This window comes from Oryx dammah, unplaced genomic scaffold, assembly GCF_014754425.2.
Source record: "Oryx dammah isolate SB20612 unplaced genomic scaffold, SCBI_Odam_1.1 HiC_scaffold_29, whole genome shotgun sequence".
Taxonomy (NCBI): Eukaryota; Metazoa; Chordata; class Mammalia; order Artiodactyla; family Bovidae; genus Oryx; species Oryx dammah.
The window spans coordinates 294,005-305,963 of record NW_024070213.1 but is presented as its reverse complement, the minus strand read 5'-3'; the positions used below and the strand labels follow the sequence as shown (position 1 = coordinate 305,963).

Here is an 11,959-nt window from a genome sequence, read left to right as displayed (position 1 = left end):
TTTCCAGGCCCAGACCCCCGTACCTGGCACCATGACGTGTAGCCCCTTGAGGTGGTCACTGGTGACCCCGCTCTCCGTGCAGACCTTGTCCACAAAGCGGTTGATGAAGCGGACCACAGCCCCGGCCACATCACAGGTCTCTGCGTCCTCGAAGCCGCTCTCCGTGTCATAGCTCTCCGCCACGCTGCCCGCCATGCTGGCCAGCGAGTGGCACAGTGGGCGCCGGCCCCAGCCTGAGGCTCACGCCACCCATCCCCCGCCCCAGGCCAGGCCCCACCTGTTGGTGACGAGGCTGTTGCTGGCGCTCTCGAGCTCGCCCAGCCCCGCGCGCTCCCGAAGCAGGCGGCTCTTGCTGCTGTCCAGGGGCAGAAGCAGGTAGCTCATGCGGTTGGCGTAGTGGATGGCCTGGCTGAAGACAGTGCTCTCCTCCTTCTGCACCAACTCTTGCTGCTTCTCCCGGCTCAGCGTGGGCCACAGGCGCCTCTGCTCAGACGCCACATCCAGGGCAGAGCGCTCGTCCTCCTGCACGGGTGCCTCCCCTACCTGCCGCAGGGCCACAGGTGAGAGAGAGCCAGGCCCACCCATCCCCCGGCCCAGGGAGCCCCCACACACCAAGAAGGGGTCTCGGTCCTCAGCAGGCTCCAGGTAAAGGGCCCGGATGTGGGTCTGCACGTCCCCGTAGAACATGGCCTCCCAGAACTGCGGCGTGCTCCAGACCACATGCTCCTGCACACAGCTGTATGCAAACTGCGTCACCCCTGGGCTCAGCTTCTGCAGAGGCCCAGTGGGAGTCAGCGGGGGAAGCCGGAGTGGGCAGGGGAAGACCCTGGCCACCCCAGCACTCACCCGGCAGAAGGCAGTGACCAGGGGCAGCAAAGCAGCTGCGATGCCGTGCTCATCCAGGGAGGTGCAGTCCTGCAGCAGCCAGGGGTGTCGGAACCCTGCCCAGTGCGCCCCCCCACCGGCACCACCGCCCAGAGCAGCACCTCCCGCTGTCCCTGGACTGTCTGCACCAGTCCCCAGAGCTGCCCAGAGGCTGAGGCCTCTGCACGTGGGCCCTCCTAGGCCGCCCTCAGCAGCAGACCAGGGCCTCCCAGCCGCCGCGCTGCCAGAAGAGGCCCCCTCGCGGGCCAGCTGGGAGAGCCCTGCCCGCCCCCGCCCTGCGGCCCCCGCGCCAGCAGCCTGTGGAGCCCGGCCTCACCTGCAGGCAGCAGTTCATCATGCGGACCACAAAGTCGAACTGCTGGTGGTCCAGCACGGCCCGGCTCTGCTGCACGTGCAGGTGCAGCTCCTGGGCCAGGCAGCGGCGGGCCGCCCGCCCTTTCAGGGCCCTCAGCACAGCCGGGAGCAGCTGCGGACAGAACCCCAGGGGTCAGGGCTCCAGCCTGTGGGGACCCCCGCCGGGCCCTGTGGGTCTGGAGGGAGGCACGGGGAAGGCCCGGCCCGGAGGTGGTGGCCGGAGCACAGGCTCTCCGCTCAGAGGAGGCTGGAAGCCACTCAGGTCCGGTCTGCACCAGCCTCGGCACTTCACTGCCCAAAAGAGACTGACACTCCAGTGTAGCCAGCCCTGCCCACACGTGGCTCACCACACGGCCAGCGTGCCAAGGAGGTGACCCCGTGGCCGGCCAGGCCCTGTGCCCAGAACACACGTGCCAGCAGCCAGCTCAGCACCGCAGGCTCAGAAGGGCCGCGCTCGGACCTCTGTTGGCTACCATTCTCTCTGAAACGATCAGGAACCCAGTGAGGGGCTGGTGTGAGCACCAAGTGCCTCACGGACAACCACACAGCCACGACACACGAGGCAGACTCAGCTGACTGTCCTGAGGCCGCAAGCGCCAGTGGACGCCACAGGGTGGAACGCCAAGTGACCTCCACCTTCCACAAATCAGAACAGACAAACACACAGACGCACGCACGTCCACACTACTTCCCGTCAGAGAGAGAGAAACCCTTAACGTGTTCTGATACTTAAACGCTGAAGGAAATCCCCCTGCAGGCCACGTCCAGCTGCTCTGAGCTGGAGGGAGGGGGACCCAGGCCTGGCGTCCACCCACCCTTCTCGCCTGCCTGGCTCCCGCCAGTGGCCCATGGGAGGAGGGCCAGGGCTCCTCTGGGAGCTGCCACCCCGGCCCAGAGCAGCCACACGGAGCGCCTGGCACCCCTCACCTTCTTGGCCTCCAGCATCTTCCCCTCGAACACGTAGGAGATGCAGTTCCGGACCACCTCCAGCCGGCGCGCGCTGTTGCCATGCAGCCCGCCACTCCGCTCCACGATGGCCGCTGGGGAGCAGACAACAGGCTCGCCTCTGACCTCACGCCAGCTCTCAGCCACACGCACGCTCCCCTCCCGGCTACGCACTCATGGGCGGCCCCGAGGGCACAGTGGTCCTCTTCTCAGCCTTCACAGCTGGGGGCGCGCCCTGCATCTTGGCGGCGGCCTGATCCACGATCCACTGCACCGTGCCCTCGTCCAGCCGGGGGAAGGGCCGGGGTGCCCGCCGCAGGTGGCTGGCCTCGCCCGGCCGCTGCACCTTGTGCATAGCCACAGCTGGGTACGGGTTCTCCTGGGGGCACACAGGCAGGGTGGGCGAGCGCCGGGGCGGCAAGGTGGCCTCGCCAGACCAGCCCACAGCTCGCGTCGCCCGCCTTACGTTCTTGTAGAGCTGCTCGGCTAGTTCCTTGACGTGACGCAGAACTCGCTGGGGGTGGTTCTCATCTGCCCGCATCCGAGCGACTTCATGGGCCACCAGCTGGGTGCGGAGCAGAGTCAGGAGGGCTGGCTAGGGCGGGATGGGGCGGGGGGGCTCCTCCCGGCTGGGGTGGGGGCGCACCTCATCAAACAGGTCCGTCGGGCGGTAGGGGACCCCACGCTCTGACACGAAGCCTGCGAAGGCCATGCCCTCCAGCACCTTCATCAGGAAATCATCCTCCACCAGCCCACGCTGACCCAGGAAAGCTGCCTGGGGTGCATGAAGAAGTCAGCCCTCGGGCACCCCTCTCTGCCCACCCGCGCCCCGCCCGGCGCCCACCTTATGGAAGCGGATGACGGGCTCCGGGTGAATGCGGACCATGTGCAGACACCAGCGGTAGCCTTGCAGGAGCTGAGCGAAGAGCCGCAGGAAGACGGCGCGCAGCTCCTTGTCCTGGGGCACACGCGCGGCTGAGTGCCCGCCCCGCCCTCCTGCCCGCACCCCCCACACCCGCCCCTGCACCTCCTCCAGGGCTCAGCGGCTGGGGCCCAGAGCTGCAGTGACACCCACCTGCATCTTCAGGGAGGAAACGGATGTCGTAGGCGGAGGGAAGGCAAGATCAGCCAGCTCCAGCTCCGGATCCAGGACCTGCGGAGGCAGCAAGGACCAGGGCCGGCTGCACACCAGCCCCAGGCCCCGGGGATCCCTGCCCACCGTGCGGCCCCGCCGCCGCCTCACCATCGGGCCCCCTCCCCACCGTTGGCCCCGCCGCCTCACCATCGGGCTCCCTGCTCACCGTCGGGCCCGCCGCGGCCCCACCGCCGCCTCACCATCGGGCCCCCTCACCATCGGGCCCCCTGCCCACCGTCGGCCCCGCCGCGGCCTCACCATCGGGCCCCCTGCCCACCGTGCGGCCCCGCCGCGGCCCCGCTGCCGCCTCACCATGCTCAGGATGCTGTGTGTCTGACTCTGCAGGGGCTCAGGCAGGGGAGGGATGTGCACACACTCGGGGACAGTCACCGTCCCACCATCTAGATCAGCGACAATCACGTCCAGCTGTGCAGCAAAGGGAGCGAGAGGTCAGGGACCACGGGCCGCTCGGCAGGGCCAGGGGTCGGCCCGGCCCGGAGCAGCAAGGCAGGCCCCGAGCAGGCCTCACCAGCTCTTGGGCCTCTGCCTGGAAGGCGGCGTTGACGCCGATGATGAAGGGCGTGGGCGTGCTGAGCACCTCCAGGAGCTGCGCCGGCAGGATGGGCACGTAGGTGAAGCTGCAACAGGCCGGGGCTCAGTGCGGCCGCCCCGCGAGGGTCGGGGCGGGCAGAGGGGCCAGGGGCGGCACTGAGGAGGCACCTGTATCTGAGTGGGAACAGCAGCGCCAGGAGGCCCCGGCAGGCGTCCGAGAGCCGCTGGTAGCTCCGCGACAGGAAGAGCACCTTGTGTTCGGTGAGCGCCGCGCAGAACAGGGACAGCACGTTGGTGATGCCTGCGGGGAGATGGGCTTAGGGGCCCGGTGCGCAGGGCAGCCTCGGCCCACCGGCCGGGCGGGCGGAGGGGGCACTGTGCGGGGGGGCCAGGCTCACCCAGCTGGCGGAACAGCAGGGCCACGCTGCAGCGGCTGATGGGCAGCGAGTCGCTGAGTGGGGTCTGAATGACCTGCCGGTCCCCAGCGCCCAAAGAGATGGTTCTCTGCAGGGAGAGGGGCCAGGGCTCAGCTGCTCCGACCAGACCTGCGTCAGCCCCGGGCTCCACAGCCTCAGGAGAGCCTGGGGGGTGGAGAGACCCCCAGGTGGGACTGGCAGGGATGGGCAGGGGCAAAGGCCAAGCCCGGCTTCTGCCGGCCCAAGCAGCGCTCCAGAGAAAACTTTGGGCCTCTGACCTGGGGTGAGGATGGGGCCTAAGTGGGCAGAAGAAACAAACAGTCCGTACCACTCCATCCTCACCAGAGTCCAGCTGCACAGGACAGACAGGCAGAGAGACACGGTTAGACACACCCACACGCGGGGGCACAGACAGGGGCACCGACAACCAAAGACAGGCACACCCGCAGAACACGCGGGCAGAGCACACAGGTGTGGGTGGAGCCAGGCATGAACCAGGACACGAAGCAGGCAGGGCCACGGGGGGCGGCAGCTGCCAGCGGCCCTGACACAGGAGGGCATCCAAGGCCGGGCGCTCCACCAGGCGAGACCCCGAGGGCCTCCAGGCCCCACCCCGTGGCCTCGGACATGACGTGGGCCTGAGGCTGCAGGTGACGGTCTGCCCCCCAACCCACCTGCGAGCCCCCGGCCAAGGGGACGACGCACGTCAGCAGGTTCCCGACCACGTTCTCCAGGCCCACGTTCAGACCCTCCACGTGGATGGTGTAAATGAGGCCAAGGCTGTTCTGCAAGGACCACAGGCTGGGGGTGACGGTCCAGCCAGCGAGAGCGCCCCACGGCTGACCTGGGGAGCCAGCTGCCCGCCTCACCCTGAACACCTCCACGTGGTCCAGCCGTGAAACCAACACCAGCGTCTTTGGAGCAAACAGCTGGCCGGGCGGGCCGGGCGTCGGGGCGGGCAGTGCCCCTGGGCCCCCCTCATCGGCCTCCTCATCCCGCTCGGTGCCGTCCCGGGCACACGGACCTTCCTGCGGACAGAAGCTGTCTGCCAGGGTCCAGGCACATCCCCGAGCCCGGTGTGTGTGGGGGGGTCCAGGGGACACAGATGGGCCTGGCAAGCTGGAAAGTGCAGCCTCTGCGGGGCGGAGGACCAGAGACAGACAGGGAGAGACGTGCATGGCGAGGGGGCGGGGGGGCGTCCGCAGCCAGAGGGTGGCCTGGCGGGCTGACCTGCGTGAGCTCCACAGGCTCCCAGAAGGTCAGGCAGGCACAGTAGTGCCGCTCGGAGTTGATGTCGGTGAGGACAGCGACGAAGAAGGTGGGCGGGCTCCGCTCAGGACACAGCTGCCACCCACTGGGCTGGCAGAACTGGGAGGGAGGGCGGGCCAGCGTCAGTGCCTGCTGCCTCCAGCACTCAAGGGGCCGCAGGCTGGGCCCAGCACCAGGGGACAGCGGGCTCTGCCACCCAAGTGCCTTGCCTCCCGGAGCTCAGCACCCTGCCCACAGGAGGAGGGAAGAGCCTCTGGCCGCTCCGTAGGGGCGAGGACCCTGGGACGCGGGACAGGCCCCCAGCGTGAGGCAGGGAGGTCGCCCTGTACCCAGCAGGGCCAGGCACTGTGGGGGCCTGCAGCGTCTGCCCCGCCGCCTTGGCACCCCCAGCCCCAGGCTCTGGGGCGCCCCACTCACCAGCTCGATGCCCTGAGGGAATGGGTTGTCCTCCCAGTCCTTCTCCGGGAAGCGCTGCAGGATCTGGCCCTGGCCTTCCCCACTCCCTGAGGACAAGAGCAGGGGTCAGGGCACCGCCGGAGCCCCACAACCCCACGCAACAGGAGCCTCGAGGGCCCAAGCGGAGCCGCCTCTCCCACCTGCCCTCATCTGGCAGCAGAGCAGCCTCAGCTCCCAGACCTACGGTGTCCCTAAAGATGATCGCGTGAGGAGACGCTGCTGGGCCCTGCAGCCCAGGGCCACCAGGGGGGTGGAGAGGAGCCCGGCTGTGGGTCGGGGTCTCCAAGAGCACCTGGGCCTCCCCACAGAGTAGAAACCAAGCTGATGGCTGCCAGGGGCAGGGCAGATGGATACAGTGGGAGATTGGGACTGAAGCCTGCACACAGCCAACAGAAACAGGTAACCGACCGGGGTCTGCTGCAGAGCACAGCAAACGGCCCAGCGCCCTGCAGTGACCCTCACGAGCAGAGGCTGTAAAACTGCGGTAGTGTTACTGGCTCAGTCATGCCCGACTCCTTGCGACCCCAGGGACCGTAGCCCTGCAGGCTCCTCTGTCCGTGAGAGTCTCCAGGCTGGAACACTGGAGTCGGTTGCCGCTCCCTTCTCCAGGGGATCTTCCCAACCCAGGGACTGAACCAAGGTCTCCTGCGTTGCAGGCGGATTCTTTACCATCTGAATAGTTAATTCACTTTCCTCCACAGCAGAAACTTAACACAGCGTTATACATTTACCATAATCGAAAAAAAAAAACTTTAATGACCCGGAAATTTTAAAAAGCTATGAGTGCCTCAAAAAAACAAAAAAAAGAACGCAGGTGCCCTGGCCCAGGGGATGGCAGCAAAGGGAGCTCAACCCGCCCACCCTCGGTCCCTGGCCCCAGGTCCCACCCCCACGCCCACTCCCCAAGTCAGAGCACCCCCAGCGAGCCAGCTCCAGAAGGGGAGAGCTGTTCCCGACCCCACGGCCAGCCCCCGGCTCAGGCCCTCGGCCCACAGCCCTGCCTCCCCTCACCCGCCAGCCCGACAAAGGTCTCACACCGATGTGGGTGCCCGAGAAGGACCACCTGTGCCTATGGCCCCCAAATGCTGCATGGTCCTGCTGCCTCAGAGGCAGACAGGACCAGCAAAGGTCCCAGAAGAAGGCCAGAGAGAGGTGGGGCTGGCAGGAAGGACAGGAAGGCTTTCCTGAGCCCTGAAGCTGGTGGGCACAGCTCTGCCCCCTGCCCACATGGACCACCACGCACACCCACCGTGCACACACCACATGGCTGTGTGCGGCCCTGGGCCCCCTGGACTGGGAGAAGGGCATGTCCCTGCACCCCCAGCCTCCTAGCTCCCACGTGTTCCCCAGAGACCCCCTCCAGGCGCAAGGGACTGTTCCCAGTCCAGCCCACATGAGCAGGGCCAGCTGGAGACCCCTCCCTCCTGCCCACCCTCCGGGGAGCCAAATCTGGAGGCGTGATGCGGGCCCAGTCAGGGAACCACTTTCCTCACAGAACTCGAGGAGGATGAACAGGGGTCTCTGACCCAGCAAGGCAGCAGCTCAAGCAGGAAAGACAAAATCCCTTTACCTTCACGTCCCACCCTCAAGCAGGTCCCACCGTCTGCTCAGACCAGCCTCGACTGCCGCCCAAGGCGGCAGAGAAGCAGGGGCAAAGCGAGGGCAGGAAAGCCAAAGCATGCAGCCTCTGTGGGCCTGCAAGACACGGTGCCACGTCCAGCCAGCCCAAACCTGAACGGACAGTAAGCCTCAGACACAGCTGGGGCCTGGACCCAAGGGCGCTGGCAAACAGACCCCAGCACCCCGCAGGACCCCAGAGGGCAGGCGATTGGGGCTGCACTCCGAGCCCACCACCCTCCAGGAAGAAGGCCGGCAGCAGGTAGGTGGCTGCTGGCTGGGGAGGGAGCAGGGCTGTGACTCTGACTCACAAAACCTCAGCTTCCTGCTGCCCTCCCCTCCCCCACTGACACCAACCAAGGTGGCAGACAAGCCAGGGTGGGGAGGACAGGTGCCTGTTGCTGCCACACCCAGACACACAGACACAGACACACCCACACCCGGGCCCTCCAGGCCCACTCCGAGGGCTGCCCTCAACAAGCCCAGGCACCCTGCACGGGGCTCCTCCCATCCACGCCCCCAGAGCCCGCTTGTGTGCAGCCCCAAACCGCACCCAGGGCTCACCCAGTTCTTGCCACGAGGCAACAGGAGGAGGGGGTGCGCGGGTGAGGACGGCAGCCCCTGCCCCCCCCCCCCCGCATCCCCCAGCGTGGGGGCAGGCGGCCTGCAGAGGGCGTTCCCCACGCCCCCTCCCTGGGCAGAAGGCAGAGGAACCGGCCACGGGCCCCCCATCCTGCAGAGCGTCAACTCCCAGAGCAGGCTCTGCCTCCAAAGAGCAGGCTTTCCTAGACCCAGAGCCCTCCCCCGCACCGACAGAGGTGAGGGGCAGCGGGGGCTGGGGCGCCGGCGGGGCGGTGAGCAGACCCCCACCAGCTCCTCCCCTGAGCCACGCCAGCCCCAAACCTGGCCCTCAGGCCTCAGCCCAATGAGCATCACCTCCTCAAGCCAGCTCTCCGAACCCTGCCCACGCACCAGGGCTGCGGCGGGACCCAGGAACCTCCCACCCCCAGCCACTGCCTTCTGGGGTTCCTGGGGCACCTGCCAGCCAGAGAGGCCTCCAAGAAGCTCCATCCTGTGCCCGCAGCCCTCGGGCTAACCAGCCTCGGCCGCTCCTCCCACCCCACAGGCAGACCGGCTCCTGGGGGGACGTGCGGGCAGCTTCCCGAGCCCCAAGCACACCAGGCGCGCCACGGGCCTCCCCTGATGCCCTCGCCCTCCTCTGAGACCCCAGCCCACACCTCCACTCTGTGCCAACAGGGGCCCGGCTGCAACCCGGCTGCAGGCCTGCATTCCGGGGATGGAGGGTATTTGCCACATTGCCCAGCACCCTCAACCCCAGCTCCTGAGGCCACGGAGGGGACCTCGAGCAGCTGAAGTTCCTGCCCCACCTCGGGTAGACAGAAGAGAGGACACCCAACCCCCTCCCACCCGGGACAGGACTAACGCAGCCAGCACGGCAGGGCGGCGCAGGGCCGGCCTCTGGGGGCCTGGAGGAAGGACACAGAGGCCCCCTGAGACGCAGGCAGTGCCGTGCTTCCTCCTGCAGCCATTCTCCGCACAGTCAACCCCGCGGGGGGAACACAGAGCGCGCGTCTGTCATCCCCAGCAACGCCGTCACCAGTGCCAGGCTCCGATGCCCGGGCCAGCCCAGGCCAGCAAGTGCTGGGGGCAGAGGCGACGGAAGGGTGGCAGCCTGCTTGGCCACCCCCCCACTCAGCGCTCATGCCCAGAGACCAGCCCGGCTGTCAGAAGGACAGCACCCTCCTGCTGGTCCACCCCCCAGACCTCAACACAGGGCCCCCCACCGCTCCCCCGAGGCCACAGCGCAGGACTCGGCAGAGGGGCTACAGCCTCTCCAACCTGCCGGTCAGACAAGCCTGGCTCTGACCCGAGGCTTTGGACCCTTCGGGCTCCCAGCCCCGGCCAGCCCAAACAGCTCCGACCTGCTCCAGAGAGGGGCATGGCCATGGGTGGGGAGAGGTGACCAGCTCAGCGCGGTCAGGAGTGAGGCCAGGGCTGGAGAGCCCTCTCCTCAGACAAGACCACCGTGGCTAGGAAATGGGCATGGGGGGCTCTCTGGCCCCCATGATGTCCCCAGAGCTGGGCCAGGTTGTAAAATATGCTAAACCCAGGTCCTCCGTGAGGAGCACCGCCAACTCAGCAGCAGAGGAGCCTGCAGCCTCTGAGATGAATGGAAAGGGCCCACCCCAGCCCCTCCCTGCCCTGCTACCTAGAGCCTTCAGTCAGGTAGCCCCACAAAACCAGGATACTCCCTCAGGCAAGCAAGATGTCCAGGTGCCAGCCAGGGACAAGACACCCACCACGCCTACCCTCCCCACTGAACCCAAAGGCCCCGTGGCCCTGGGCTCGAGGCCGAGGCCTGCCAGCAGGCAGGGGCCCTCCAGCTCCAGCAGAGGCGCCCACTGCCGCGAGCGTCCGCACGTGTGCGGCTCAGCGTTAACAAGACGCCCGTCACTTCCTGGAGCCTGCCGTGTGAGCGTGGCAAGTGTGCGTGCCCTCCCGAGCCCATGGCAGCTGGTGGGGAGGCCTCTGTGACTCACCCCGCCACCAGAAGAGGAGACGGAGGCGCAGAGGCCGAAAGACTGGCCCGAGGTCACAGAGGCATCGAGAGCTCAGGCCGGGGCCTCAGGCTGCGCGCCTCTGCTGCAGCCTGGGGGCTTGCTCCTCACAGGCTGGACCAGTCCTGCCGAGGAAGGCCCTGAGGCGAGGTGGCCAAAGCAGATGGCCAGCTCCAGTCCCGGAAGGTAGCGGTGAGGGGGTTCCACGGCCCCCAGCCCTACTGCAGGGGACACCTTAAGACTCCTTCCTGTCACTCAGGGTGCCAGGCACTGCGGCACCAGCCTTCTCCCCTGTCCCGCTCAGAGGCCACTTACTCTGCGGGGGCCCACCGCCTGCGTGGCTCCAGCCAGCTTGTCGTGGAGCCCACCGAGGCTGCCCTTCCCCTCCCTGACATGCACTCCCCCGGCTTCTGCCTCCTCAGCCTCTCCGCACAGCCTGCGGCGATCTCAGCCCCCAAGCCCACACTGCTTATGCAGTCCTGGGACCCCCATGCTGGGGCCGCACCTCACCCAGCCCGGTCGCCCCAGACCCTGTGCACCCCCTGCCGCAGGTGGTACAGCCTTCTCGCTGCCCCACCCCACGTGTCCTGGAGAAGACAGCTCTCCGTCTGGGCCTGTGGGACACTCACAGCCTCCACGTGCAGGCAGCACGGCGAGGACGACTGGTCCCGGCCCAGAACGCCGTCCCTGACACCCAGGGTGTCGGGCGGACAGGACAGGTAGAGGCGCGCTGTGCGAAAGGGAGTGAGGAGGGTGGGGGCCCAGCAGGCGCAGGCTCCGGGAGAGGCAAGGCAAGGAGGGCGACAGCAGCAGCCAGGGTGTCAAGAAGCAGGGTAGACTGGGGGTCTTGACCCCACCCTCAGGCTCAAGGCTCAGCCCCACCCTGACCACACAGCCGTCCCCAACCCCCCCCCACCCCCCGCCCCCGGAGGCCGTGCCTGCCCTCCTGCAGCTGGGGTCTGAGCCACAGCGAGGCTCCGGGCTAGCTTGGGCGGGAGTCCCGCTCCCTCTGTAGTGGCTGAGACCAGGCACTCAACCTCTCTGCCCGGACTGCAGTGTACGGATGGGGGCAACGACAGGGAACCCTCGGCGGGCTGCCGGGAGGAGGAAACGCACTCATTCACGCAAAGGGCAGAGCAGGGCCTGGCACGCCGAGTGCGCTCCCCAACGCCGACGTCTCCACGGCCGATGCTGATGTCATCGTCAGGCTTTTTCCTACCCCCTGGGCTGGAGGGTTCTCAGACACAGGTGGTGATCCGAGACACGGAGCCCCCGGCCACGGGCACCAGGCCGCGCTCTCACCCAGGCTTGGCGGGCAGGCCCTTGGCCAGGAACACTCTTCTCTCTCCTCCCCACAGTTCTTGCCGATGTCCTCCGAATTCCGGCTCAAACGCCGCCTCTTCAAGAACCAGTCCCCGAGCCACAACCCCGTCTGCAGCCCCCCCAGCCTCCTGGGCCTGAGACACGGCACAGGGGCCACAGGCTCCAGGCCAGCGGCCCCGGGGGTCAGGGAAGGGGCTTGCAGCGGACTGAGCGGCCCGTGCCCCTGGAGGCAGAGCCGTCCGGCGGTCGGCCCCCGCGAAGGGAGCCCGTCCCACCCATCTGGGAGGCGCAGGCCGAGCCGCCCGGGGCCCTCCCGCCTCCCGGCGACGCCGAGGCGCGGCCGGGCCGCCTCTGCCCTGACGGCGGCCGGCGAGCTCGGCCCGCCCCGTCACGCCGCGCGGCCCACGTCGGGGAGGCCGGCCCCCGTG

At 68.1% G+C, this 11,959-nt stretch overlaps 1 protein-coding gene across 5 annotated transcripts in view; it reads right to left on the bottom strand.

Annotated features, from left to right (window-relative positions):
* SBF1 (SET binding factor 1) overlaps positions 1 to 11,959 on the bottom strand; it is a 30,465-nt gene that overhangs the window by 17,868 nt on the left and 638 nt on the right. For 2 of the 5 annotated variants that reach the window (XM_040233559.1, XM_040233563.1), the window contains exons 2-20: positions 5,974 to 6,059; positions 5,518 to 5,655; positions 5,157 to 5,315; positions 4,962 to 5,072; positions 4,270 to 4,375; positions 4,040 to 4,172; positions 3,849 to 3,957; positions 3,632 to 3,745; positions 3,260 to 3,337; positions 3,029 to 3,142; positions 2,831 to 2,959; positions 2,651 to 2,749; positions 2,359 to 2,563; positions 2,167 to 2,279; positions 1,202 to 1,351; positions 847 to 915; positions 613 to 771; positions 278 to 543; positions 24 to 196 (exon numbers count right to left, since the gene is read on the bottom strand). In XM_040233559.1, coding sequence (XP_040089493.1) covers positions 24 to 196; positions 278 to 543; positions 613 to 771; positions 847 to 915; positions 1,202 to 1,351; positions 2,167 to 2,279; positions 2,359 to 2,563; positions 2,651 to 2,749; positions 2,831 to 2,959; positions 3,029 to 3,142; positions 3,260 to 3,337; positions 3,632 to 3,745; positions 3,849 to 3,957; positions 4,040 to 4,172; positions 4,270 to 4,375; positions 4,962 to 5,072; positions 5,157 to 5,315; positions 5,518 to 5,655; positions 5,974 to 6,059 — 2,511 coding nt within the window. Of the gene's footprint in view, positions 1 to 23; positions 197 to 277; positions 772 to 846; positions 916 to 1,201; positions 1,352 to 2,166; positions 2,280 to 2,358; positions 2,564 to 2,650; positions 2,750 to 2,830; positions 2,960 to 3,028; positions 3,143 to 3,259; positions 3,338 to 3,631; positions 3,746 to 3,848; positions 3,958 to 4,039; positions 4,173 to 4,269; positions 4,376 to 4,961; positions 5,073 to 5,156; positions 5,316 to 5,517; positions 5,656 to 5,973; positions 6,060 to 11,959 lie in introns of those variants that run through there. The other 3 variants (XM_040233558.1, XM_040233562.1, XM_040233564.1) reach the window with 2 other exon arrangements.